The sequence below is a fragment of the Miniopterus schreibersii genome (genome assembly GCF_964146895.1).
Source record: "Miniopterus schreibersii genome assembly, chromosome: 7".
Taxonomy (NCBI): Eukaryota; Metazoa; Chordata; class Mammalia; order Chiroptera; family Miniopteridae; genus Miniopterus; species Miniopterus schreibersii.
In genome coordinates this window covers 17,058,185-17,082,726 of record NC_138108.1, presented here as the reverse complement: position 1 = coordinate 17,082,726, position 24,542 = coordinate 17,058,185, and the positions used below count along the sequence as shown (strand labels likewise).

Genomic DNA, 24,542 nt, shown 5'->3' with positions numbered 1-24,542 from the left:
TTCTATCAATTAGACTTTCTTTTTCTTTTCTTTAACTTTTTTGTTGGTAAGAGACCAGTTTTATTTGGTGGGTGGAAAAACACTTTGTATATTTGCTGGAAATAGCTTTATATACTCTATTGAACTTTCTTTAGTGGAAAAGAGTGAGAGGAATTATGCGTATTTCAGCAAAAGAAAAGACTGTATAGCTGAATGTGATCAGAACAAGTGCAAATGTATTGCATCCCTAACAGAAATGAGGAATTGGAGTGGCTTCTTGTTTCTTTGTTTAATATCATTGTTTATGACTTTCAGTTAAAGCAATATAGGAACCTTTGAAGAATTGACTGGTATTTCATATAAGAAAAACAAAAACAAATCATTCAAGGCAAAAAAACACATACCCCCAAAACCAAGAAAAACAACAACAACAAAACATGACCGAAAGATTAAAGATAAATATATTACTTCTGCTCATCTTTGGACTTGAAGAACTTGCATTTAAGCTTGTCTATAGTCAAAATTATAGGCCTGATGGTTCTTTTCAAGGCACGTTTCTTAAGTGTGTGTGGACCACTGTTGCTCAGGATTAGGTTTAGTCGTTTTGGTTAGTGTGGTGGTCAATATAATAATATATTATGGGTTTTGCCTCAGATAGTTTTTGCATTAATAAAGAAATGTCTTACTGAAGATCTATTTATTCTTTGCTTGTCTTTTCTTTTACTGCTATCCCACAGTGATGGGAAAATGTTCTAGCAAGTAGCTAGAAAAATCTATGGGTAAGAATTGGCTCAATGTTATATGTCCTATATTTCTCCACTTAAAACCTTCATGCTTATGTTTTTAATATAATTGCAGATCCCAGAGAGAATGTGTAGCTGTTCCCCATTCAGGAAAACATTAACATGATCTGAGATCTTCCGCAAGACTCACAATTAAAGATATTTATTTAAAAAGAACATCATCCAAATTTCTAATTTAGAAAAGTAGCTTATTTATCAAGCACTTCCACTTTGAGGCTGAATGCACACTTGTGCATAAACAAATGAGCAATCAGTTTAGGAACATAGTCTTGGCAAAGAAAGTGGAAATATACATTTCTAAGTCTAATAGCAACAACAACAAATCCCTTCCTCTGCTTGTCTCAAAAATTTTTTTTTTCAAAACTAAAGCTAAACACCATAGACTTGGGTGTTTCAAAGACCCTCAGGAGCTCAGAAGCTCAGAAGCTTTTCCAGACTCCCTGAGCAGAAGCTGGACACACGTCCTCTGAGCGAGAGCCTCCTCTTGTACACATTTCTCTCATAGCACGTCTCACAGAGCAGACGCATCTGTAGCTGTTTGTTTGCCACCTACTACTATACTCTGACTTCCTTGATGTAGAGATTCAGCGCTTTACCTCTCTGTCATTAAAATAGGTAGCACAGAGCCTGATACACAACATGTGTCTACTAAGTGCTAAAGCTCTAATGAAAGAATGACAATCAGTATAGCCCCACCTTCTCCATTCACAATTCCCTCCTTTTTCCAACTGCAAATCTCAGTATGTTTCCTACACCTGTGATACCTATTGTTGCCTCAAATTATTGCAGAATCAGTTGCCCTTGCTTATAGTACATCTGTCAACTCCTTCATCCCTATAAAACTAACTTTTCTTTATGATTCTCTTCTCATCCCTCTGCTGCCATAGTATTTCTCAACTACAGCCACTCACAGTTATCTCTTTCCTCTGACCTCCCATTTTACCGCACAGCTTATCTTCCCGTAAAATGTGTTGAATCACTATCATTCCATTGTCTCAAATACTGTTTTGTAACATCTTGAGCAGTGCTGTCTAGTAGAAATTTCTGTGATGATAAAATACTCTGTAATCTTGCACTGTCCTATATAGTAGTCATTAGCCATATGTGGCTGTTGAGCACTTGAAATGTGGCTAGGGCCGCTGTGGATCTAAATTTTTAATTAAAATATTTAATTAGTTGACATTTAAATTTAAATTGTTATGTGTGGCTGTTGGCTACCATATTGGACAACACAATTCTAGAGCATGTAGCACAGTACCTGGCACACATAAGTGACTAATAATACTTAAAAATCAGATTGTGTTCAAGAATTTGTGAGAAAAATGTGTTGTTCTGAGAGAATTCTTATGCTTATCAAATACTTGGGAAGATTAGAAAATCTAAATAGGAATAAAAAAAGAAGAAATGGAATCCATTGGTAGAAATAACAAATTGATTTGAGAGACAGAAGGGAATATAGGTGCTATAGTAAAAGTGTATTGAATAAGAACAGCTGTAGCTGCAAAAATCGAAACTTATACTGATATCAAAATCCAGAGAAATAGCTATTTAATATACCAGCTTGATTCTGTCTTCTTTAAACTCAGAACATGAATTATTTAAAAAGAATATTGAAGAATAGAATGAGCAAAATGCAATAGACTTCATTCAACTACATTCTAAAAGCAGGATTTTAGTAAAAAAAAATTATTTATTATTAGAGCCCCTGACAATACACTGTTATATTTTAACTTTATTGAGTTGACTATCAAACTATCATAATTGAATTTTATTGTACTGACTACTGCTTGGAATAGCTGGTCATAGCTATTTGGTTAAAGATGCTTTTACAGTAGTCTATTTTTTCTGAACATTGGGCCTATATAAATTATTTTTGTGTACAGTTTGGATCCTAGTTACAAGCTGATTTCAATAGCTTATTTGTCTTTTCTACAAAATCAAAAGCCATAGAATTTCAGTTATCATTTATTTCATAAGTATTCATTGAATGTTGTCTGTGGGTCAGACAGTGTGCTAGGCTTTGGGAATAATCTGGTAAATGAGCCAAATGTATACTTTGTGGAACTTGAATCTAGCAGAAAAAGAGTCTGAGTGGTAAAAAGAAAAGAAAGGGTAAGAAACACTTAAATATGAGGTGATGAAGACATGTTAAGCAGTGTGCTTCCAACTTCCAACTCGGTTCAAAATGTATGCATCAGTTAGGAACCCATGAAGATCATTGCAGGTGAGGGCAGACAGAAGTTTTCATGGATGAAGCCTGGCTTTTGTTGACCTAAGAAGGGTGACTGGGACTGGAGAGAAGCTGACAGGAATATCAAAGGCTTTGCAGATGAGAAAAACACAAATACAACAGCCTACACCATGGAAATGAGTGGGGGGAAGGTGAAGAGAGAAATCTGGTGTGAGTGGGAAATAATCATAAGCCCACAAAACCATCTTTTCAACAGAAGATAGATGTGTGACATTATTCAATAAAGGCAGTTTATGGAGAGGATACCTACTCTGATACAACGCTGGGATGCCCAGGCGAGGAGGATTCTCAAAGTTCATGTACATGGAGGCCTGAGGCACGGGTCGGCCACTGGAGAAGGGTCTACAGATTTGGGTATCATTGACTACTTACACTGCTCGAGCCAATGACAGTGGCTAAATGTAGAGAGGGAGAGAAAGGAGCCAGACTAAAGCTCATAACTGAGGATAGAGCCTTAGGAATAAATAGTCAGTGTTTGTTGGGAGTGATAAGGTAGGGTGAGAAGCAACTTACCAGAAGCCAGAGGAAGACAGAAGAGTGGATCATCAAGCAGGTCACATGCTGATAGGTTAAGGAGATGAAAATTGAGAAAGAGCCCCTCACTGTAGTAAAAGGGGGGCCCTGGTTATTTTTATTGAGGAAATTCATTGGGACAGTAAATGCAGAAACCATTTTTCAGGAAATAAGAAGAGGGCACATACAGTATGAAAATAGGAATCCACATATGTGAGAAGATCAGCATTGCAAATAGACTTCATAGAGGCTAGAATATTTAGTGAGTTATCTGTGTATTTTTAAAAGATAGATCTAAACATGTTGAAGATAGAAAATAAAGAACCTTGAGTGCTTTTGAAATTGAATACTTCACTGCTGCTTATTGTGCTTGCTTTAAACTTGAGTCTCTTTTTCATTAAATCCTAGTGAGTCCCTCCCAGCAGAAACTCTGAAAAAGGCAAAGGAGATTGGGTTCTCAGACAAGCAGATTTCCAAATGCCTCAAGCTGACCGAGGCCCAGACAAGGGAGCTGAGGTTAAAGAAAAACATCCATCCTTGGGTCAAACAGGTAAAGTACTTTCCCTCTCTTCTCAAGATTCCTCAAGTGCAATGTAGGCACCAACTCACAGGAACATTGTCAATAAAAAGAGGGGTTGAATTTGATTGTGACTGTATTTGTCCAATCGATGCTCATGATGTTACCAATTTTATTCAGCACAGGATTTCTTTATGCTTAAATAGGAAAGGATGAAAGGTTAACTGGGATACAAAGGTAAGAGTGAGTACACGATTTTCTTGGCTGAAACAAACAAAAAAAGTCAAAATGACCCCTCCTCTGCTTTTTAACCAAGTGCAAATTTATCTGTAGAAAGGGAAATCCTTAATGTAATAGAAGGACTTGAAATACCCTAGAGTGGTGGCCAAGGCTCTTGAAAAGAATACTTATCTCTTTTGGCACTAACTTTTTACAAGGTAATACTTTATTTTAAGTGCTCCATCATTATGGATCATTTTGTATTCATTGTGATAGGATTGGGCATAATGAGCTCATTTAGTATTCATGACAATCACACAAGAACTTTCATAGGTGTACCATTGTGATTTTGTGTGTGTGTGTGTGTGTGTGTCTTTAGAAGTAGAGGTGGCTTGGCTTAAAGTACCACCAGCTGGTTCTTGTCTTTTAAAACCACTGACATTTCCCGTGCACTCAGGGGGCACATGCATACCCTTAGGTCTCAGGCTTGATGCTGAATATTTTCTACTCAGCAATTATTATCTTTTTTCCTTCTTACCTTCTTGACACTAGCTTGCCCTGTCAGCTCCCAAATCCTTGCTCTCTAAGCTGAGCTCCTGGCTCTTGAAAGCTGCATTGATTTACTTTTTTCATTCAATGAAATCTTTTCTCCTTTCCCTCGCCCCTATGCTTTATGAAATTTGTGTCATCCAGTTGCTCATTGCCATAGGTAACTTGAGTCTTATGCACTGCAAACCAAAAGGATTCTCACATACAGGTCATTTTGCTCTGATTTTAGATTTCATTTGCAGCTGCTTTAGACAGCTTGGCTGAGTAAGTCTTGGTAACCTGTTGATTATATGACCCCTTTGTTGTGTTCATGAGAGTTGCTATCATAATGACTCAGGGATGCTCTGGGATGTGTATTGTCATTATTACTCAAGTGATGACTAAATTGTGTCGTTTTTTCCCCCTCTCTTACTTTCAGAATTAGAAAGCAATTGGGTTGTACATATCTCTTTCCTGTCTTTGTTTTTGGCAGTAATAGACATTAAAGAAATACGAATGCAACACTGAAGCAACCTACAATCATTCTTGAAAAAGAAATGATAACAAAAGTAGTAGAAAGATGCTTATTTATTTGTTTGTTTGTTTATTTACTTTCTTCTGCAGATTGATACACTGGCTGCAGAGTACCCTTCAGTGACAAACTACCTCTATATTACCTACAATGGTCAGGTAAGAACTGCCACACTGCCATAGCGGAACGCTCTAGATCTGGTAAATGGCCCGCATGGGGGAGTATATACTTTTTGTCTTTGGTTATCTAGTGATCTTGGTAATAAAAATGACATCATGTGGTTCAGACGTGATGATGTCTTTCTGTTCTCATCTCGAGACTGCCTTAAGATGATGGAATCAAACAACCGAAAATATAAGGACAATGGTTACATGAACCACACAGTTATGCCATGTTCTAACAACTATTTAATTAAAAAATATCAAACTTATTTTTTTAACAGTAAGTAGAGCTTTTATAACTTTATACTTAGAGGTCCCCAGGCTAATTGAGGATATATGTCAGCGAGGGAAACAATGAGGAAGACACACTCAGAGGCAGGACACACAGTTTAATTAGAGGGAAGAGCAACATGGTAATTTCCACGTCTTCTTTTTTCCCTTCCCAGGAGCATGATATCAGTTTTGATGACCATGGAATGATGGTGCTGGGCTGTGGTCCATATCACATTGGTAAAGTGATAACTTATATTTACATAGGGCTTTACAGGTTATGTAGTACTTTTCAAATGCCCTAATTTCATTATTCTAAAAACTATTTTAAAAGATGCTATCATAATAAATATTTTGCAGATTAGGAAACTGAGGTTCAGAGAGATGAAGCCCAAACGTATGCAGCTATTAAGTGGTAGAAGTGGGTCTCCAATGCAGCCTCCACTAAAAATCCCATCTCCTTTCATTCCTTAAGTCACCCCTTTATCATTTTCACCCTCATGAACTAAATTGAGCCTCTCACCGGGGTTGAGGAATGAATTACACTTGGACTTTTCCTCTCCTAGCATAGTATTTCACAAAGATCTATACTGGCCCAAGGACTTTATACATAAACCAGAATTATGTTTGTAGATGCAATTTCTGACCTAACATATGATTTCTGTTGACATCAAATGCAAAGAACTTTTCTCATTGGTGCATAGAGTATATATAATTTGATTAAAACATTCTCACCAGAAATTGTTATATATTCCCCGTAGACACTTAAAAGTAGATATTTAATAATAAGTCAAGATCTATTCTATTTACAAGGTATATTTTTAAATAGACAATGATATGTCCCAATAAGTGTATTTAACATTTATTTTCTGTAAGATAGTCTAAAATGGAAATGATAAAGTATATGATTTAAATGTATATAGTCTTACTTTGTTACTTTCAGCATAGTTTATTTTTGCTTTTACAGTTAACTAAGTGCTTCAGGATATGCTAGTTTACCAAATTTTGGCCAAATCATGAAGAGAACAAAAGTGTTTATACCTTTACCACCATAGTTTCTTATGGCTAACTGTCCTGAACGCTGTCACTGAACCTACCGTTTTCTTTTCTAGACCTACCTTCCTTCCTCTTTAAATTTTACCTAATTTATGCAGCATTTCTGCATTACCCTAGGGCCCCGGGAAGACTAGCTGAGGTGACAATCAAATCTATATTTAATTGATAGTGAGAATTAACTCACTACTAAATTTGCATAACTTATTCTGACAACAATTTTTAGGAGACAAAGTCCGAATGTCAAGGATTAGTAAAAATCCCATAACTTTCAGTTCTATGGCATCCCAGTAGAGGTGATATTTTGAGGCATTTAAGGCCATTATCTTACTTCAAATTACTCCTTAGAAGGTCACTCACTCTGCATGGGGTGGCCTTGCCAAGCTTAAAAGGATATACTTGGAAAGGACAGGGCTTTCTAATCAATTAAGATGTGTCAGAGCTACAAGGCACCTCAGGGGCCATTGGGTTTAGCCTGCAGACAGCTGGGTAAGCAGAAGGACTGAAACAAGAACTCGAGTGTTGTGATCACTAACTTAACTACTTTTGTGTACTGAGGTCAACATGTTCACTTTGAATTTCCTTTCAGTAAATGAGGGCTATTTTTTTTTATCCTTACAGTGATCTCCCATTAACTCTGAGGTTCTGTATGCCACAAATATGAATTTTACCTATTGCAGAATTTAGCATATAAAACAAGCCAACATGTCAGTGTTGTTGAATTAGTCCCTGCTTCTCCTGCTATTAAGAGTGTAAATAATGGATTTGAAATTTGAATTTTGGAGTTTTAAAAGTTGAATTGAAAAAGAGGAAAGGAAGGGGCAAATAAAGGAAATGTAACCCCCCCCCTCCCAATTGAAAGGACTTCCTTAGCTTGAACTGACTGGCAGTGTATTTCTGCTACTCTTTGTGTTGTTACTTCATGTTTCTCTTACCCTTTTCTCACTCTCATTGTCTCTGCAGGAAGCAGTGTGGAATTTGATTGGTGTGCTGTCTCCAGTATCCGCACACTGCGTCAACTGGGCAAGAAGACTGTGGTGGTGAATTGCAACCCTGAGACTGTGAGCACAGACTTTGATGAATGTGACAAACTGTACTTTGAAGAGTTGTCTTTGGAGAGAATCCTAGACATCTACCATCAGGAGGTAAATAAAAAAAGAGGAAGGGAGGGAGGAAGGGAGGGAGGGAGGGAGGGAAGATACAGTGTACACTTTATATATGTGTATTCATGTATATAGATTTATATTGTAATTCCCCTCAGGAGAAAGAGTTGTCAGTGTCTTCTATTGTCTAATTTTGTAGTGAAACTCTAAAAAGAATTACCCCAGCCTTAGATTCTTGAGACCCTGGCTATGAGTGATTATTTTTCATATAAAATTCACTTTTTCTTTCTAAGCATTCCAGCTATACTAAACATTCGTCTTAGTAACCTGTGCCAGACACATATTAACTAGTACAAGACAACCCCAATAAATATTTTGCTGAATGATTGAATTGGTCATCCAGACATACAATAAGCAACCTCTCTCTAGCTCATGAGTTGTTGCAGTTTCATGATGAATCACGGCTCCCAGAGGAGAGAAGTCACTTGTCCATAAAGGACCAGTTAATTCTTTGTGCTATCAGATGAAGCCATGAGTCTTCAATTTAAGATCAATGAGTCCATTCTGAATGATTTTGGCACCTTCATAGCATTTTCCTCCATTTGCTTCTGCACTTTCACTCTAATATTATTGAGTGTGTTTTCACTGTGGATTCAGGTGATCATAGGTTACTGTGCATCTGAAGAACAAGTTAGATTATCTTAAGTTAAATTTTAAAAAATAACTACTGGAAAATTTCAAAGTGATGACCAGCAGTTGTGGCTTTTGATGTCATTACAGTTCATTCCTTCCCACAGAAAATCATTGCAATGTGTAAAATATGGTTACTTAGGAAAATAAAATACTGAATTGGATCAATAATACTTCAATTCTAGTTCTAACTTGAGAACTCAGTGACTTGTGCAAGTTACACTCTCTGTGCTTCATCTTTTTTGTTAATGAATTTTATGAATGTAAAATTGTGCTACATGCAGGTACTGTGGAGGTAACACGAGATTTGTGGTTGAAATCACATTGTAAAGTATATAGTGCAATGTGATGACTTTATTAGTGTAAAGAAAAATGGACAAAAAATGGAAATTTATCATGGATGTCGTCTTAGTTGTCTATTTAGGCCTCTGCCTTACTAATCTTTTAATCTTTTAACAAAATTGAACCATTAAGTAGAATATGCACAATTTTTAGTTTTCTCTCTGACATGGTTTTTCTAATGATTCCTTAATATTCATTTCAGATGCATAGGTGGGGATCAAAATAAGTGCAGTCTACAAGTGTTTCTTGAGCACCTTTTAAATGCCAGGTTTAGCAAGATAGAGAGCTATAAAATCAGGTCCCTACCTTCAAGGCATTCAAATAAAACTGGGATTCATGACATAAATATATGAAAAATTACATAATTGTTTAAAAAATATTAACAAGCATTGCAGGCAGTAGCAGCAGGCATTTTATACATAATTAATCATTTCCCCAGGGATTCTTTAAGGAAAGATTGGAAACGTCTATGACTGCCTTTGGATATAGTTACACATGGATATTAATGAGTTCCCTTCACTATAACTGAATTCAGTATGATAGAAATAAATAAATTGGCCTTTCTTTGAAGCTAATTGGCAATTACAGTGCTACTATATATTATAAGGTAATTTTAAATATTATGTTGGAGAACATAAGAACAATATTCCATTGATGTATTCTTTAGACTATCCCAGGAAATTACACAGATCTCTCTCTCTCTCTCTCTCTCTCTCTCACATACACACACACACATGTATATATATGTGTATGTATGTTTCCTTTCATGAGGTTGTTGTGTATCTCCTCATAGCAGACTCCACGGTCTCTCATAATAGGTATTCCTAAACCATCAGGAGGCTGTCCTTATCTGATCTTGGATGCCCTTAGTGAGGCTGAAGGCACTGAGGCATTCAGTAGTCAATGTGTTGAAAATTGGAAGTACTTCTAAACTTATTCAGAAGCACACATTTGAGTCACTTAGAAGGGCAATAGTCTTTCCTGAGGATATATAGCTACATGAGATGATAGAAAGTATGATGGGTCTTCTGGTCCAGGTATCTTGGTCTAGTTCAAGATCAAAACTGTTTCCATGGCATCAAGGGAGCACTTCTAGAGAAACATTAAGGAGAAGTCAGAAAGGTTACATGCCCTGTGAGCAAAGCTGGGTGCTTTGAAGGGAAGTCTTGATCAGAGGTGAGTGAGAAGGGATGCTAGGAATGCTGAAATCTCCTTTCCACTTGTTCTTTTTTTTTTTTTTTTAAATAGAAAGTGTTATAATGATATAATCCTTTGGCTGTAGACATTGCCCTAGTGATACTGGGTTTAGAAAAAGTAGGAAACAAAGCTAAGTTAAAAAAAATACAAATACATTTTGGTAAGAGCAATGGAACTTTAGGAGTCAATGGAATTAGTTTAGGCTAAATATTTTAGATATCTGTGAAACAATATCTGAACTTTAGAGTATTTTATTTCAGTAAATTACTTGAAAGTATTTAGATGCTAAGTGATTGTGATGATGATAATTTACCTGTGTGAGATACCAGGTTCTCTTCCCTAAGTCCCTACAAGTTCTGTACTTGAGTTGGGGCTATTTTCAGATAGAATTCTTCCAGAAAACTGTCCTATATTAACTTTGTCCTGTAAGCATGTTCTCTTCCACTGAATTCTTTTAGCTGTATGAGCAAAACTTACACTCCACGATCTCACCATTACTCTCAACCATTCCTGTGGGCATGATTTGTCTTCCCAGTGATGATCTGTATTTCTGGAGGTCAATGATGAGAATAGAGTTTTGCCAGTGGAAGGTTTTCTACCTCCCACTTTTCAAAATGAATGTTTTAGAAATAGTTCTTGTATCCTATAACATTAACCACCTCTGAAACCAGCTAGAAGAATAGTTAGCTTAAGATTCAAAGATTTGATATATTAGTTAAGTACAGCTGTTTTACAATATGTAGAATTGAGTTTAACTAAGAAAGATGGGTAAGTCATTTTACCTTTACCAAGCTTCAGTTTCTCTAGGTGTAAAATGGGGAGAGTAATGCCTGCCTCAGAAGGATACTGTGAAGGTCAAACAGATAGTCTAGGGTAGGTAGTAACATCTTAGTAAATAGTAACTGTTTATGTTACTATTGTTTTGAAAGTTATTAATTTCTTAAAATAAAATTTCATACAGCTATTTTGAAAAATATTGGTATATTTATTAATTAAAGGCTTTTAATTCAACTTTAAGCTCCTATTTAGTTCCATTAACTCCAAATTTTGCTCCCTTAATTTTAGAGATTATCTTGAAGGCTTTCACATAAGAGACTTTTGTATACATTTTATTTGAGGAATTAGTTTTTAGCCTTTAAAATATTAATACCATTAATAAGCTAAAAATGAGCAAATACAAATATTTTTATAAAGAGAATAATTCTTCTTAAACTTTTTGAAAACCTGCATACCAAATATGAAAATGATGATAAAAGTAGCTAAGGTACATTTATAAATATGCAGAACTGTGTGGATTATTATTTTCAATACTGTTTACAATGCATTTAAGCACGCAATTGCAGGTGTTTGCTTAGGCAGAACTATAATTTCTCTCATCAGAGAGAAATTAGCTTCATTCCTTTTAAGACTATTTCAGAATGATTTCAAATAATGATAAAATACATTTGGTACATATCTGTTACTTCAGCAATTCTAATATTTCATTAGTAGGTCATTAAAGCAAATGCAAATTATGTCAAAATCAATGGCCTAGCAGATACTAAATTTTCTAATATGAACAATAATGTCATTTATACATTTGTATAAAATCTTTAATGTTTATTCTTATTTAATCTTCATAGTGACCTTATGAAGTAGCCAGGTATTTTTGTCCTAATTTTACAGATGAGAATTCTGAACCTCAGGGGGAGTTTTACAGAGGGAACCAAGAAGGGAAGGGACTCCTGACTTCAAATCCAGTTCCCAACATTCCACATTGGCTCACCCTCACCACTAGAACACAGTCTTGAGAAAATTTGACATTTTGTGGGTTTTATTTCTTTCTTTGTTAACCTTGAAGTTTTGACTGCTAATAGGAGATTAAGATGAATGATTCTGGGACTGCTTATAAGGCAAATAGTAAGGAAGTAGAACTAAAAAATCAGTTAGTAGTTCTTGTAGACAGGCCAAGGTAGCAGAAAAGGAGAGAAGATGTTAAAATAGGAGGTAGGGTTTAGAGTTGACTTTGGTTTAGGGATAGTTAGTGTTTAGATAAGGGAGAAGGAATTTTAAAATCAGTTACTAGGTTCTGTAGACAGGTGCCAAGATAGCAGAAAAGCAGAGATGTTAAAATAGGAGGTAGGATTTAGACTTGGTTTAGGGTTAGTTAGAGTTTAGATAATGGAGAGGAGAAACAGAGGAAGGAAACTATCAGGGGAAGGAGAAGCGGTGCAGAAAGCTTGCCCGTGGGAGTGCCCGTGGCTGGGGATAGCAAGTGGAGTCCTCTGCCTGGAGCTAAGGGAAGTGATGATAGGGGAGATTGGAAGTGTTAATTGCTCTGTTGGTAATGAGTTTACACTTTCTCCTTCGGGTGACAAGCACCTTTAGAGAACTTTGAGTATAGAAGTAACTTGTAGGATGATTAATCTCAATATGAAGGGATGGGCTGGAGGGGAACAGGAGAGGTGAGTGTTAGAAGGACCGATCTGTATCCACTTAGGAAATTACAACAGTAGTCCAAGAATTAATTGATTATAGTGTAGAGTATATGATAAAAATATTTATTGGCTTGATTTCTCTTTCTAATTTTCACACATACAGATGTCACACATTCATGTGTAATTGTATGAAAGTTGTACATGGTAATAATGTGTAGTTGTATGGGACCTTACATAGATTTTAGCATGTATGTGCCTGGAAAGTCAGAATTAAGTCTATTTATCTCTTGTGTCACAAACTAATATTATCCATTGACAGGAGAAATGACACTATCACAGTCATGTTAATCATTTTCAGTGAGGAAATGGAGACAGCAATAGCACAGTTCTTCATTCATGATGAAGGTATCCCAATGGCTGATATTGCACATATGTTCTCCAGGCCTGTGCTGGCTGCATCATATCCGTCGGAGGCCAGATCCCAAACAACCTGGCAGTCCCTCTGTACAAGAATGGTGTTAAGATCATGGGCACGAGCCCTCTGCAGATCGACAGGGCTGAGGACCGCTCCATCTTCTCCGCAGTCTTGGATGAGCTGAAGGTGGCCCAGGCACCCTGGAAAGCTGTGAACACTTTGGTAAGGAGAGAAACACGTGTCTGTTTTTAATGTTCTCTTTTGAAGAGCCATAACCTGAATGTTAACTACTGCAGGTGTTAACCACAGGGCAGATAGAATGCGCACCGTGATTAGTGAATTTAAAGCTGCTCTACTTCCATGGTTGCAGTTAAATGTTGGTTATAAATTGATAGGAGTATTCTCATTAAGATGCAGACAATGAAAAAAGTTCAAACTCTTTTTGAACTAGATTTGATATTTAGAATTAGAAGCTAGAAATGTTATGTATTTCCATGTCCAATTTACATTTTAATGGTGTCTTTTGAGAACAAAAAGGGCTGGGTTACTACTTGTTGCAACGATGCTGTTCTGTATGTTCATGGAATATTTTAAACCATTCAAACATTTTTTGTTGTTGTTTCCATTAATTAGAATGAGGCATTGGACTTTGCGAAGTCTGTGGGCTACCCCTGCTTGCTGAGACCTTCCTATGTTTTGAGGTAATGCATTGCTTTCCAAACAATGGTTTAAATTGGGAGATAGAGAACTGCAGGCTGTATGCTAATAGCACTAGGCTCTGATGTCTAGTAATCTGTAAATCCATCAACAATCCCCAAACCACCACAGCTAGATTGAGGACCTACGCACAGTCCTTCAGTTTAATGCTTTTCCTTCAGGGAGTGGCACTAGGAAGACACTACAGTCCTACATCTTAGAAGCATGGCTTAGGGCATCTCCCTGCCAAACTGTGGGAGGGTAGTTTTACATGAGAGAAGGAGGGCAATTTTAAAAAACTGAAACCAAAACCAAACCAAAACAAACATGAGCTTTCTCTCCCCAGCATTTGTTTTCTAATACCTAGGAGTGACAGCTTATCTTTGATTGCTGTCAGCACCTCCGGATGGTGCCACCGGTTTGAATTTTGAGTTTTTGAGATCACATCTTTTTAAATAGATGAATTATAATGGTGAACGACATGGGCAGTGAGGTTATTTTATATTAAACCTTGAAACTAAGATCTATCATCAAAGGAGAAGTTGTGAATTATCACTTCCTCTCTTCAGATGTTACCACATGTAAGGAGCTACTTCACTGAACAGGGCATAATAAGAGAAACACAATTTGCTGTGCACAATTTGAAAGTGTAAATGGAATTTGAGATGGGCTCCTTTAGAATAATGAAAATCTTCAAATGAGGTGGAAAGCTTTCCTTTTTATTTAAATGACATTTTGTGTAAACCACAAACTAACAATGCTACTCATTTGAGGCATTAATGTTAGTTAATTTAAACACAGATGTTTAAGGGAGGAGCGCAGGAAGCAGCCTTGACTATTGTATTTCCTTTCTCATTTTTAGTTTCCTATACTGTGAATTATCAGTGTTACAGCCTTAGCTTTCCTGCCTTAGATAGATGAAGACATGGAAAGCTCTTTATGTAAACTTTGGAATAGAGAAGAAAAAAGTAAAAAAAAAAATTTTTTTTTAAATTACTACTTTATAAAAGGGTGTGGAAAGCGATATTTTTTCCTATTTCCTCCCCTCCTGTTATTTCTCTTCCCTCCTCCCCTTCCATCCTTCTTTGAAAATGTCAAACTTCGGAGTAAATAGGTTTCAGCCAGCGTTCTTTCTCAAGTATTTAAAAACAAGGACACAACTGAATACGTTTCAGTCACATACTGTACATTATATTTGCAAATGTTACTAAAAAAATTTGATTCTTGGGTAGCCTGGTTGGGATAGAAGACTGACCTGTTCTCCTGGGAGCCTGTGGGTTCAGAGCAGCCTTTGGTGACAAACTCTGAAGAAACAATTAAAGAAGCTAGGTCCTGAGAGGAGTCCTGTTGAGGTTCGAGGGTTACCTGAAACCAGTAGAGTGAAAACAGTAAATCAGAAAGGGCAAACCTTGGGGATGTGCCATCTCTAGAGCTACCGTGGTTTTCTTTGGGCATTGTCACAGGTCTCAACCCCTTCTCATCCCCAGCTTCAGTGACTTTTTACTTTGGCCGATTGTCCTGTTGATTAAATGGAGTAAAGTCTCACTTTAGGAGAAGGTGCCTTCTTATGTAGCCCAGACTAAAACTAGAGGTTGCCGGGAACCATTCTGAGAAGCAGTCAGGTCTAGGATGCTTTACTTCCCAACTGGTGAAGAAACTGACCTATTTTCCCCCTCCCTTCCTAGCGGGTCTGCCATGAATGTGGTGTTCACCGAGGATGAGATGAAAAAGTTCCTGGAGGAAGCCACTAGAGTCTCTCAGGTAGTGTCCCGTGTCCTCCCATTAACGTGGACTTCTTTTGTTAATTGCTACTTTATTTCATGTGTTGTTTTTCTTTTCACATGATGTTGCTAGGATGGTTTTCCTTTTTTGTCTACCCACTGGTCTCCTACAGGTGGGGATGAAAAAACTCAAATGCACTTAATTATACTTAGATTCTTAAGGTGAGGTGAAGAAGAGGAGAACCAGTGAATATTTGATCACAACAGAGATTTATATTACTTTAGACTCCAGGAGCCAGGTTGGTAAGCATCCTGTCTGATCATGAGTGAGATGCTCGTTAAATTATGCCTGGACTCCCCGGGCTCAAGGGCTGCCCAGCCATGCTCATGAACCCTGATTTTTAATTCTCACCTCTGGAGAGACTTTGCCTTAGTCAACCTTGCAACTTTGATGGTAAACCCCTTAGCTCACCTATTGATTTTTTTTCCACTTTGGTATATTCCATTTCAGTTAATAAAAATGTTTGTGATTTTGTGGTGATTCAGCCACCTTCCTGCACTGCCCCAGCTTTTCCTTTTTCCTTTGGTGTTACCTCAATGTGATCCATTTAAGATTGTCCCGGTGGGGTTATTGATCTGCAGACCTTGTAATGTAGTGGATGAAAGTAATGTTTTCCTTTTAAAAGCTTTCAAAAGCTAGTTGTGGCTGAAAAATATATATATAGAGAGAGAAAGCACAACTTATAGAAAATAGTTTGATGTTAGGTGAGTGGAATTTGGAGGGAGCTGAAGAGTGAAGTCAGAGGCATTTCAAAGAGCAACGAAGAGTATGGATTGTTCCTGCACGCATGAAACTCGGCCTCCCGTCTGTGTGATAGTTCCCCAAGGACATTTGGGCAGTGAAGGGACTGGATACAGATAAACACTGAGAAGAAGCAAGGAGTGTAAAAAAGAAAGCCAAGTGGATTTAAAATTTACTTCTGTGTGAAAGTCAGATAACCAAGGAGGGGATCTCTCCAGTGGGCCAGTTTTCATGATGTGCTCTGGAACGACACACTGACTGCCCTCTGTTTAATTCTCTGCCAACGGTCTGGTCTGCCGTACTCCCCTTTGGAGAAACCAGCAGCTAGATCCAGTTGGTCTCATGTGAGTGATGAGGCAGATATTCTCTCTTTTTTTTTTTTGCCTGAAACACTGAATCTCATAGGGCGTCTTAGTTGATAGGATATTTTTTAAAGTATTTTTTTTTCTGCTAGAAAAAATATGACTAGAATCCTTACAGGACCAACATGTTAAATAGAGATGTCCTGATTGAGTACTTTCTGGTTGAAGTCTCCCCATCAAACTGTAGCAGAATCTGGTATACTCAATTCAGGGACCCGAGAGGAAAGCAGCCCCCATCAGTAGCTCTTCTATTTATGTGTTCATTCATGTTTAGCACCTGCTACATAGTGGTATGGTTCTCAGTATCAGGAGTTACACTCACCAAAAAATAGATGAGTCTCTGCTCTCATGGGGAATGCTCTTTGATAGAGACATCAGAAAATTACAATTAAGTACGATGAGCATTGCAATAGAAAAAAACACGTGATGGTGAGATACAGTGTGAAAGTATTGGAGTCTAGTCCCTGAAGAAGGGACTTTTAAATTGATTTAAAATGGCTGATTCATAGTTAAAAGTTTTATGTCGTGGGTGTGAGAAGGAAGAAAGGACGGCATTGTGAAGATCTGAACCTGAGAAAAAGCATGGAGTTCCTAAGCTGATCAAGCATTCACTGTCTGGCAGAGGCCCTGAGCTTGGAGGGAAGTGTTGATTGCAATCATGATGGAGAAGTAGACTGAGGAGCAGATAAAGAGGACCTTTCAGTCGTTATAGGAAGCTTGCATTTTAGTCATATTTTTTACTTTAAAAAGATCACTCCGCTGTAGTCCAGAGAGTGAATTCTGGGGAAAGACTGAATGCATAAAAAGAGGCTGGGGCTGTTGCTGTAGCTCAGGGCAGAGATGACAGTGCTTTGGATCAGAGTGCTGATGATAAAATAGAAAGAAGTGCACACGCTCTAGAAATACTGAGGATGTGCCTGGAAGGCAGTTAGTGAATGGACAGAGATGGGGGGAAAGAGGGTAATAGGTGACTCCTGAGTTTCAGCCTTGGACAACTGGATGGATGGTGGGAAATTGTATGTTTAATTTTTGATCTTTTGAATACGAAGTGCCTGTGAGGAGTCCAAGCGGACATGCTTTGAAAGCAGAGGGTTCTATAGATTTGGAACTGAGGATCAAGATCATGGCTAAAGACAGAGATGCAAACACAGATTTGGAAAATAAATAGCATACCATTTTAACTGAAGCTTTGGGAAGGGAAGCAGTTACCAAAGAGAGAGTCTAGAGGAAAAGGAGCAGTTAAGACAGAAGAGGGATGCCGGTGTTGAGGGGCTAGGAGAAGAAAGGACCTTAAAGTAGCCTGAGAAAGAAGCATGAAGGGGGGGTTCATGGAGACCATTGGAAGAAAGTATAAGCAACATGTATAATGTTGCCATGCAATTGAATGTATTAGGGAAGTTTCTTCCTCAGTACAATAAAGACTATTTCATAAATTTGTTCAATTATCCAGGAGTTGGGTGCTGTTGTTTTCCCACACAAATCCCTTTATCTGTGGGAGCACCTGTCCCCCAACTGCTGTTAGAGCTGGTAACGCCTCCCAGCTGTACTTCTCTGGGTAACCAATCTTAGTCAAAGGAGCGGAGCCCCACCAACTGGGAGGCCAGTCCCTCACCTCACCACCACCCTCAAAAACCACCACCACCCTCAAAACCCGGGACAGTGACTGACTCGCCTCTAGATGGGACTTGCTCTGAGCTGCAGTTCATGCTCCAGAGCTCCCTGTGGCGTAAGGCTGACTCCAGCCTCCACTGAGACCACGAACTTACTTGTGTTTTCCTGCTGCCCCTGCTTTTCTAACTCCCTCGATAAATCACTTGAACAAGGATCCCTGTCTGAGGCTTGACTGAGGAAAGTAAGATAGCTGGTAAACTATTTTTGAAGTTATATTGTTATCATCATTAAAAAATTCAAAACAAAACACATAGGTCTCAACACAGCTTTACTAGACCTGCCACAGTAAACATTCAATATTATATAAATGGGGACTATAGATGATAATAATTCTTTTTATTAGTTTTTGTTTTTGTTCTTGGCAAATACACACAGTTGCATGTTTCGTAGGCTTTTAAAGAAAAGGAAGTGTGGATATTTGCCTCATTTAATTTATTTTTCAGAAAAGTAAAGTTCATTTGTGGCATAAGACAATGATTATTTTGAATTTTCCACAAAATTCAGTTGTATTTAAAATTTTCCCTTAAAGGAGATAAGATGTGCATAAGGTAATAAACTCCATGACAGTGGCCAAAAAGGGTTTGTGGTCAGAGGGAAAAGGGATGTTCAGAGAAAGCTTCAGGGAGGAGGTAGCATTTAGCTAGGCCTTGAAGGGTGCATTGAGATTTGAAAGGTGAAGCTGAGGAGAGAAGGTAGAGCTCATCTGGGGAAGAGAGGCATGGAGACAGGTAAAAGCAGGGCCTGGTAAGGAGACAGCAAGTGGTGGTTTGCTGGTGCCTAGGGCATAAAGGAGGAGAGACACCCCAATCCTGGGGCTCTTCCTTCAACCTCTTCATTCAGTCTGGAAAAAGCAAGCAGTGCCCAGGCTGTGGAGGACATCACAATACTGTCAGGAAGGAACTGAATGGGAAGACTTCAAGAATGACAAGAGCTCTGAAACAGCTGAGAAAAGAAGGACATTTCAAGATTAGTAAAGAAAAATGTTTGATTTTGCAGTTGCAAATGTCATACCTTAGAAGTGGTTTAAGGCATTTCAACTCCAGGGAAAGGAGTCCATCTCGGGCTTAATAAAACTGATACAAAATGCTACTTACTCTGTTTCTAAATTGTTTTAAAATTCTCATGTAGAGAACTTATTTAGGAAGTTGTAGTACTTGGAAAAGATAAGTGTAGAAAGAGGGAAAGAACATGAACCGACAATAATATACAATTATTAGTAAAATAGGTAGTTTATTCCTCAAGTTATCTATAACTTTGGAAACAGAAAAGGAACCCAATTCTGCCCTCTCCTTAGCCCCCTCTTTTCTCTAACTCACCTCAAAGTCTATATTTGAAATTTCAAAACTCATGTTCAGTTCGCTGAGTCCTTAAACCTGGAGAAGCACCCTCTGTTTCACTGTAAACAGAAAATGACCTTGCTCTTACAATACAAGTTGGCCCAGGAATTTGTGTAGTGTGTTTAGCATTAAGTTCTTTTGCAAGTATTGCCCTGGCATTTACTTAAGGCACACGGCTTACTTGACACCACACAGATAATTTCAGCTAAAGGTTCTGTCCTTCTGTTTTCCTTGGTGACAGGAACACCCCGTGGTGCTGACAAAATTTGTTGAGGGGGCCCGGGAAGTAGAAATGGATGCGGTCGGCAAAGAAGGAAGAGTGAGTACTTTATCTGCGTCTCCCTTGTCCCTGTCTTCCCATCAGATATTATTTTTCTTCACAGTTTTGAAACATAACACAGATTAGAGTTTATGATTTCTACAGAACAGGTCTGTAAGAATGATGGACAAGCTGCTCAGTCCAACACATTTTCAAATTCTCTGAGAGCTCTGTTGGTGTGTCATGGGGATCACATTTCCCGTGTTCCCTACTGTTAGAATTTCTCTTTGATGATGTTCAGAATTAATTATCATCCTGTATTCATCATTCTTTGTGAATAGATTTTTCTCTCTCATTTTCTGTTGTTTGAGTTTCCTTTTATGTTCCAGTGGATATTATAAAAAACATCCAATACTTTTCTTTCTGAAGTTCCTCATTGAATCCTTGGTTTTTCTTCTCTCTGGATTTATCCCCCCCCCCCTTTTATTGGGTTAATAAAGACAAAACCAAACAGGGTAGGGTGGATAATGGTAGCCACATAAAGCTGGCTCACCATATCACAGCTCCCGTCGCTAACGCAATGAGTGTCCAGCGTCAGGGAGAAGCACAAAATGTGAAGGATGCTTTCCTTCAGTCTGCTAGTTGTGTAATCAGGCATTTATGGTTTATCTGGAAATATAGGAAGTTATGTTTTAAGAAGTTTATGTCATTTTATTTGCTTTAAGAAAATATAAAAAGGTTGGCCTTCGTCTGTCTTCTACTTTTGTAGATACTTCAGAAGAATATTGAAGATGAGAATTTTTTTTTGTCTTCTAGATTAACAATTTGAAATGAGTTGTTTTCTTTTAAAAAAAAATCTATGTAATAATGATGACTTCTTACCACAGAATCATATAATCTTAAGTAGAAGCATCCTTAGAAATAATTTATTTCAACCCCACACCCTCCAAATATGATACATTTTTTCACAGCATCCTTGGAAGGTGGCCATTTGTTTTCTGTTTTAACTCTTTTGGTGATAGAGAGCACAAAAAGTTGTAAGATTTTATATATATATAAATTTGTTGTTGTTTTGAGGGTTTTTTTAAAAATATCTCACGTATTCTTCCTTTTGAACTAAGGTCTGCTTCCCTAGAATTTTCTTCCCTGACTTCCTGACCTCCACAGTTGTAGAGCATAAGTCTAGTCTTTCCACATTTTCAATATTTTAAATACTTGAGACTGGGAGTTATAAAATAAGAGGAATGTGATCATACCAGTGTAGAAGTGGGGAATGTAAGACTGGCTTAGAAATACATACTTTTGTCAAATTTTGTGCTGGTAAAGTTGGCAAGACAAGCTCTTGCCCTAAGCTTTTCCTAGACATGGACCACTGCTTATCTCCTGGCTCCCTCTTTTGGAAAAGTTCCAGGTTATTCACATTATTTTTAATGAGTCACATTCAGAAATGGACATAGTACTTCAGATATATAATGATAATTTCAGAGCTCAATTGAATTATTGCCTCCACATTTCTAGACACTATAAAAAACTAAGTGCTTACTGTGCACTAAATACCCTGCCAGACACTGCATAGGAGTTCTCCTGTATCCTCACAAACATTACAGATACAATTGTTATTCCCATCTGATCAGAGATCAAGGCTAAGCAGATAAAGTATCTTGCCCAGGTCACAGAACTGTAAGTGGCAATAGGAAAACCGAGACTCAGATATTGCTCTGCTTTAGATCATCTATAAATATGATAAGCAGATCTCCTCTGTTCTTTAAGTCTTTTACAGTCACCCAACCCCCCCGCCCCCCAAGCTTTATCGTTTCCCAAAGACACACGTTGTTAACGTCCAGGTTATAGTAATTGAGACGATAACCATTAGAATCTGATGGACAGAAGTTCAAAACCCTGACTTGGCCGCGTAGCAGTCACATGTACTCGAGTTATTTTTTCTTCTATTACCTTAGTTTCCTCACCTGTAAAAGGGGACAAAGGTATTGGCCTTTAACTTCCCTCCTCTCTCAAATTTCAATTTAAAAAAACCTTGATCTTTAGATCTGAAGTGTTCTTTCTGGTTCACCTAAGTGATGACATTTACCTGGCTAGGTCTTGACCTCCCCCATCTTCTTTACCTTTCCAATGTCTAAAATCCTAACCTGTAAGGGAAAGATAAAGACATCTCCAGCGCCTCCGAAATGCTTTAGCTTTTCATCTGTTCTTAAACGTCAATATGAGTTGGTTTAGTTGTCCTGTTTTCCTATTATTTACACCCATTCTAATCAATGGAAGAGGGAGGTAAGCCCAGGGCCCCTCTCCGGTTCCCCTGGAGGCAATCTGTCACTGCACAGGGAGGCTTGACAAGTCTACGTGAGCAGCTCCTTCTCCTCACCAGGGACTTGGCAAAGACACTGGTCAATGCTGGAGGCATCTGTCAGAATCAAAGGGGTGGGCAAAGCAGTAGCTTCATTGAAGTAGGTGCCTGACGACTCTTTCCAACACCTTCTTTTGGCCAGGTTATCTCCCATGCCATGTCTGAACACGTGGAAGATGCAGGCGTCCACTCCGGAGACGCGACCCTGATGCTGCCCACACAGACCATCAGCCAAGGAGCCATTGAGAAGGTATCACTTATAAATAAAAGTCGAAGGGGGAAAAGCAAAGATAAAATAATTTTTTTCTTAAAGCTAGGTAACAATGCAGGACATGCTCCAGGTAATATTTAATTATGAGGGGAACTTCCTTGCTCTGAGTCCCTGGGTATTTTAAAGATGACAGTTTCCTTCCCTGCCTTTAGAGCCCAGTTGGTTGTGTGCCAGCCCAGTGGTTCTCTAACTTTAGTCTGTGCCATAGCCACCTGGGAGACTTGTTAAAGTACAGATCCCCAGACTCCACCCCCAGTTTCTGATTCTGTAGTTTCTAGCCAGAGCCCCCAAATTCACATTTTTAACAAGTTTCCAAGTGATGCTGTTGGTAGTGGTCTGGGGACCACCTTTGGAAAGCTCTGCTGTGTATGATGCTGTTTGAGAGCTACCTACAAGGTGAGCAGCATGTAAAGCAATGTTGTGCAGTTAGAAGCAGGTAAACAGCAGTCATGGGGGAATCTTCTGGAACTGGTGCTTACATGATTCACTCCTAACACCACCTCAAACCGGAACTTGCTGATAAGTCATTTTTTACCCCTTTTAGAACCACTGCCTTAAAGACCTTCCCAAGAATGAAGAGTCTGCCTCAGTTCTCAGTATGCACCGCTAGGTGTGTTCTTAGAGACTCTTATCTTAGTTCTTGCAGCAGATGTTCCTTTAGTCTTTAGGTGTTTTGAGTATGGATCGGCCTTTTTGGTGAGTCTTTCTAATAACCCTGCCATCAGAATCTAGGCAGGCCTGTACATTGGTTTGGATTCTGAAGGTCTTACCTAATTCTAGAATGAGAAGATAGCAGAATGCTTTGTAATACCAGCAGCATCAAACAACATCTTTGGATTTCAAATGTGCTTCAGTTTCTCTTATCAGAATAAATGACTTCAAAAGCTCTGATCTTTCCAACTCTCTCAGAGCTCAGTGTGCCATGGCCTCCACTTCTTTTTTAACCAATTAAGTTAAACTACTCCTTTAAGTATAATGAATGAGGAGCTCTTGCTTCTGCATTCAGTGCCACCTCTTGAGATGGTTCCCTCTGGCCCTGGCTACAGGGTACAGAAATTCCTATACGTGACAGGCAGACCCACCCTGCAAGGAAACACTGTTTTGCTCTGACCATAATACCTACCCTTGAAGAGTCTAGGGCAACAGAAAAGTACCTAAGAGAAATCTCTCTGGTCTCTTTGCAGTACCATGTAATCATGGGTCCTGCGCCTCTCAGCTGGTGGATCATTAGATTGATATAAAGTTCAGTCTCAGTTTCTGGTCCTGAAGTGACTAAACCAAAACAATTCCCTTTAGCCCTCAAAGTTAAACCAGAATATATCATTGTAGGTAGATAGTAGCATTTGGCAGACAAATAATCCTGGAAAATTATTTGTTTTTTCCCCATGGTATCCTGTTGTGAGATGTTAGCACATATTATTATTTTGTTAATAGAAACCTAATAGTGGCTACTATTATTATTGTATGATTATCATCATCATTATTATTGGAAATGTAGCTCTCCGTAACGATAAATTAAGGAAATATAAGTTTAAAGTTCTGCAACTTGTTTTCCTTTGACTTTTACCTAAGGCATGTTCTTAGCACTGTCTTCTTGTTGTTCTGATCTAGGTGAAGGATGCTACCCGAAAGATTGCAAAGGCTTTTGCCATCTCTGGACCATTCAATGTCCAATTTCTTGTCAAAGGAAATGATGTCTTGGTAAGAAATGTCGAGGTTTTTGAGAAGACAGCACTACTGTGTTAGGCCTTATTGGCTTTTGTCCCTCTGCTAATCTTCACTGTGAACACAACCACAGAGCAACTGAGACCCTGCAGCTATTAGTACCTGGGTACGAGAGGTTTCACAGCATATAACGCCTGCCTTGTCTGAAAGCACAGGCTTTTGGTGGCATTGATATGTTAGTCACAGCTTCGCAAAGCACTCGGATCCATTGGAAAGATCACTGTTTGCCACCTACAGTATATGTAGATGGATACAGTGGCTACCATAAAGTAATCTGAACATGTATAATAGTCATCAATTATATGCACTGAAGTTTTGCTTTACTTTTTTTCCCAGAAAAGAAAGC

General features: G+C 38.3%; 1 protein-coding gene across 1 annotated transcript in view; it reads left to right on the top strand.

Annotated features, from left to right (window-relative positions):
* The window catches only part of CPS1 (carbamoyl-phosphate synthase 1), a 145,909-nt gene that overhangs the window by 103,355 nt on the left and 18,012 nt on the right, over positions 1–24,542 (top strand). Inside the window, exons 23-32 of the mRNA XM_081142905.1 lie at positions 3,955–4,096; positions 5,435–5,500; positions 5,950–6,013; positions 7,790–7,971; positions 13,018–13,212; positions 13,624–13,691; positions 15,372–15,447; positions 19,821–19,898; positions 22,343–22,450; positions 24,083–24,172. Coding sequence (XP_080999031.1) covers positions 3,955–4,096; positions 5,435–5,500; positions 5,950–6,013; positions 7,790–7,971; positions 13,018–13,212; positions 13,624–13,691; positions 15,372–15,447; positions 19,821–19,898; positions 22,343–22,450; positions 24,083–24,172 — 1,069 coding nt within the window. The remainder of the gene's footprint in view (positions 1–3,954; positions 4,097–5,434; positions 5,501–5,949; positions 6,014–7,789; positions 7,972–13,017; positions 13,213–13,623; positions 13,692–15,371; positions 15,448–19,820; positions 19,899–22,342; positions 22,451–24,082; positions 24,173–24,542) is intronic.